This window comes from Fukomys damarensis, unplaced genomic scaffold (genome assembly GCF_012274545.1).
Source record: "Fukomys damarensis isolate Sample0158 unplaced genomic scaffold, DMR_v1.0_HiC HiC_scaffold_16, whole genome shotgun sequence".
In the NCBI taxonomy this organism is placed as follows: Eukaryota; Metazoa; Chordata; class Mammalia; order Rodentia; family Bathyergidae; genus Fukomys; species Fukomys damarensis.
Window position 1 is genome coordinate 405045 of NW_022900928.1, and position 2193 is coordinate 407237.

General features: G+C 62.3%; 1 protein-coding gene across 2 annotated transcripts in view; it reads left to right on the plus strand.

The window, feature by feature from the left end:
• Rassf7 (Ras association domain family member 7) overlaps positions 1-2193 on the plus strand; it is a 4067-nt gene extending 1874 nt beyond the window's left edge. The window contains exons 2-6 of one of the 2 annotated variants that reach the window (XM_010640329.2): positions 543-673; positions 748-1484; positions 1609-1737; positions 1812-1896; positions 1970-2193. In XM_010640329.2, the coding sequence (XP_010638631.1) occupies positions 550-673; positions 748-1484; positions 1609-1737; positions 1812-1896; positions 1970-2001 (1107 nt within the window). In that variant the 5' untranslated portion in view covers positions 543-549 and the 3' untranslated portion in view covers positions 2002-2193. Of the gene's footprint in view, positions 1-542; positions 674-747; positions 1485-1608; positions 1738-1811; positions 1897-1969 lie in introns of those variants that run through there. The other variant, XM_010640328.1, reaches the window with a different exon arrangement.

Here is a 2193-nt window from a genome sequence, read left to right on the forward strand (position 1 = left end):
CCAGCGCGGGCGCTGACTTCCGGGGCGAGCGCACTCCCCGGGCAGTAGGAGCTGTGCACCCGGCTGGGGGCTCCCCAAGCGGGAGGGGGCTTCCGGGTCTGGTGCTCAAGAGTACGAGGATCGGGTGTGGGTCGTGACACGGCTTCTCTGGGGCCCGAGAAGTTGAGGGGGGGCTTTCCCTTGGCAGTGGATGGCGTAGTGTTTGTGTGTGAGCCCTTGGGTGCTTGGGACAGCCGCCCGCGGAAAGGGGGCAGTGCCCGCGGGAAAGGTGGCGCTGGGGGTGGCGGTCGGACAGGAAATCCTGGACCTGGTTAATGATTCGCCTCGTTCCGAGAGTGGGGACGGGTGAAGTGGGGGAAGCCAGGGCTTAGCTAGTTCCCCGGCTACCCCAAGAATGTGCGGCCTGCCGGATGGGGCTGGGCACTGGAGGGCAGACCCGATGCTGAGGGGCCTAAACCCTGAACCAGTCATGGCAGCTGACATGGGGGGCAGGAAGGGAGGCCCAGGCAGGACTTGACCTGTGGCCTATCTCCTCCCCACAGGACAGGGATGGTTCTGGGGCTGTCCTCCATGGAGCTGAAGGTATGGGTGGATGGCATTCAGCGGGTGGTCTGTGGGGTCTCAGAGCAGACCACCTGCCAGGAAGTGGTCATTGCATTAGCCCAAGCCATAGGTAAGTCCCCTGCTTGCCAGTGGGCCTAACAGGTGGGACTGGGGTGGGACCACCCATTTTCTCCCCTGCTCCAGTTGACCTCTCCCCCCACTCCACAGGCCAGACAGGCCGCTTTGTGCTTGTGCAGCGTCTTAAGGAGAAGGAACGTCCGCTGTTGCCACAGGAGTGTCCAGTGGGTGCCCAGGCTACCTTCGGACAATTTGCCAATGAGGTCCAGTTTGTCCTGAGGCGGACAGGGCCCAGCCTGGCTGGGAGGCCCTCCTCAGACAGCTGTCCACCCCCAGAACGATGCCCAGTTCGTGCCAGCCTGCCCCCAAAACCACGGGCAGCTCCGGGCCGTGAATCCCACAGAGCACTGACCTTTAGCCTGGGGTGTCCCAGGTTGGTCCCCAGCCCCTCATCCTCTGAGCCTCCAGCCCCTGTAGCATCCAACCTAGGCTTCTTTGAAGACCTACAGGGCATGGAACTCAGGGTGCAGAGGAACTCAGAGGAGCTGAGCCATAAGGACTTCTGGGAGCAGGAGCTCAGGCGGGAAGAAGCCAGGGAGCGAGAGGGGCAGGCACGCCTGCAGGCACTGAGCGCAGCCACTGCAGAGCATGCTGCCCGGCTGCAGTCTCTGGATGCTCAGGCCCGTGCCCTGGAGGCTGAGCTGCTGATGGCCACTGAGGCCCCTGGGCCCCCCTCTACCACGGCATCTGCCACTGAGCGCCTGCGCCAAGACCTGGCCATCCAGGAGCAGCAGAGTGCAGAGGTACAAGGCAGCCTGGCCCTGGTGAGCCGGGCTCTGGAGGCGGCTGAGCACACGCTGCAGGTGAGCCCAGGAGACCCCAGCCCATGCCACCTCCCCACCCTGGAGTTTGGAACCTGGGATCTGACAGGGTCAGACTAGGGAGAGTGCTGGTGGCCTTGTCCCCTGAGGGTCCTGTGTGCCCCAGGCTCAGGTACAAGAGCTGGAGGAGCTGAACCGGGAGCTGCGCCAGTGCAACCTGCAGCAGTTCATCATGCAGACAGGGTCTGCACTGCCACCACCCCCACAGCCAGACAGAGCCTCCCCTGGCACACAGGTCAGAACAGTTCTGGGAGTGGCGGAAGGATGGGGGCCATACAAGGTCATACAACTGACCTTTGCTCTCCACAGGACAGCCTTCTGCTTTCAACTGAAGAAGACACCCTCCAGGAAGACCCCCAGAGGCCAATCCCAGTACCCACCCTGAATCTGGAGGGTAAGTCTGTCCCCCTACCCTGCGGTATGGGCCCTCCCTAGATCAGCCTCTTCAGCCTATATCTTCTTCACAGTTACCACCATGAGGCAAAGCTCCTGGAGGTAGCAGCTCCTGCCCCAGAGCAGTGCTGTGGAAGACACATAAGCCAGGGCAAACAGGAAGGCTGCAAGGACAACAGGAGTCTGATCACAGAAGATTCCTTTCTCATGCAGGGGGAGGCTCTGATGCACAGATCTGTGATTGGGAGGGTTGCCCTAGTCCTTGCCAAGTCTGACAAGCTCCCTGGAGAAGCGAGAG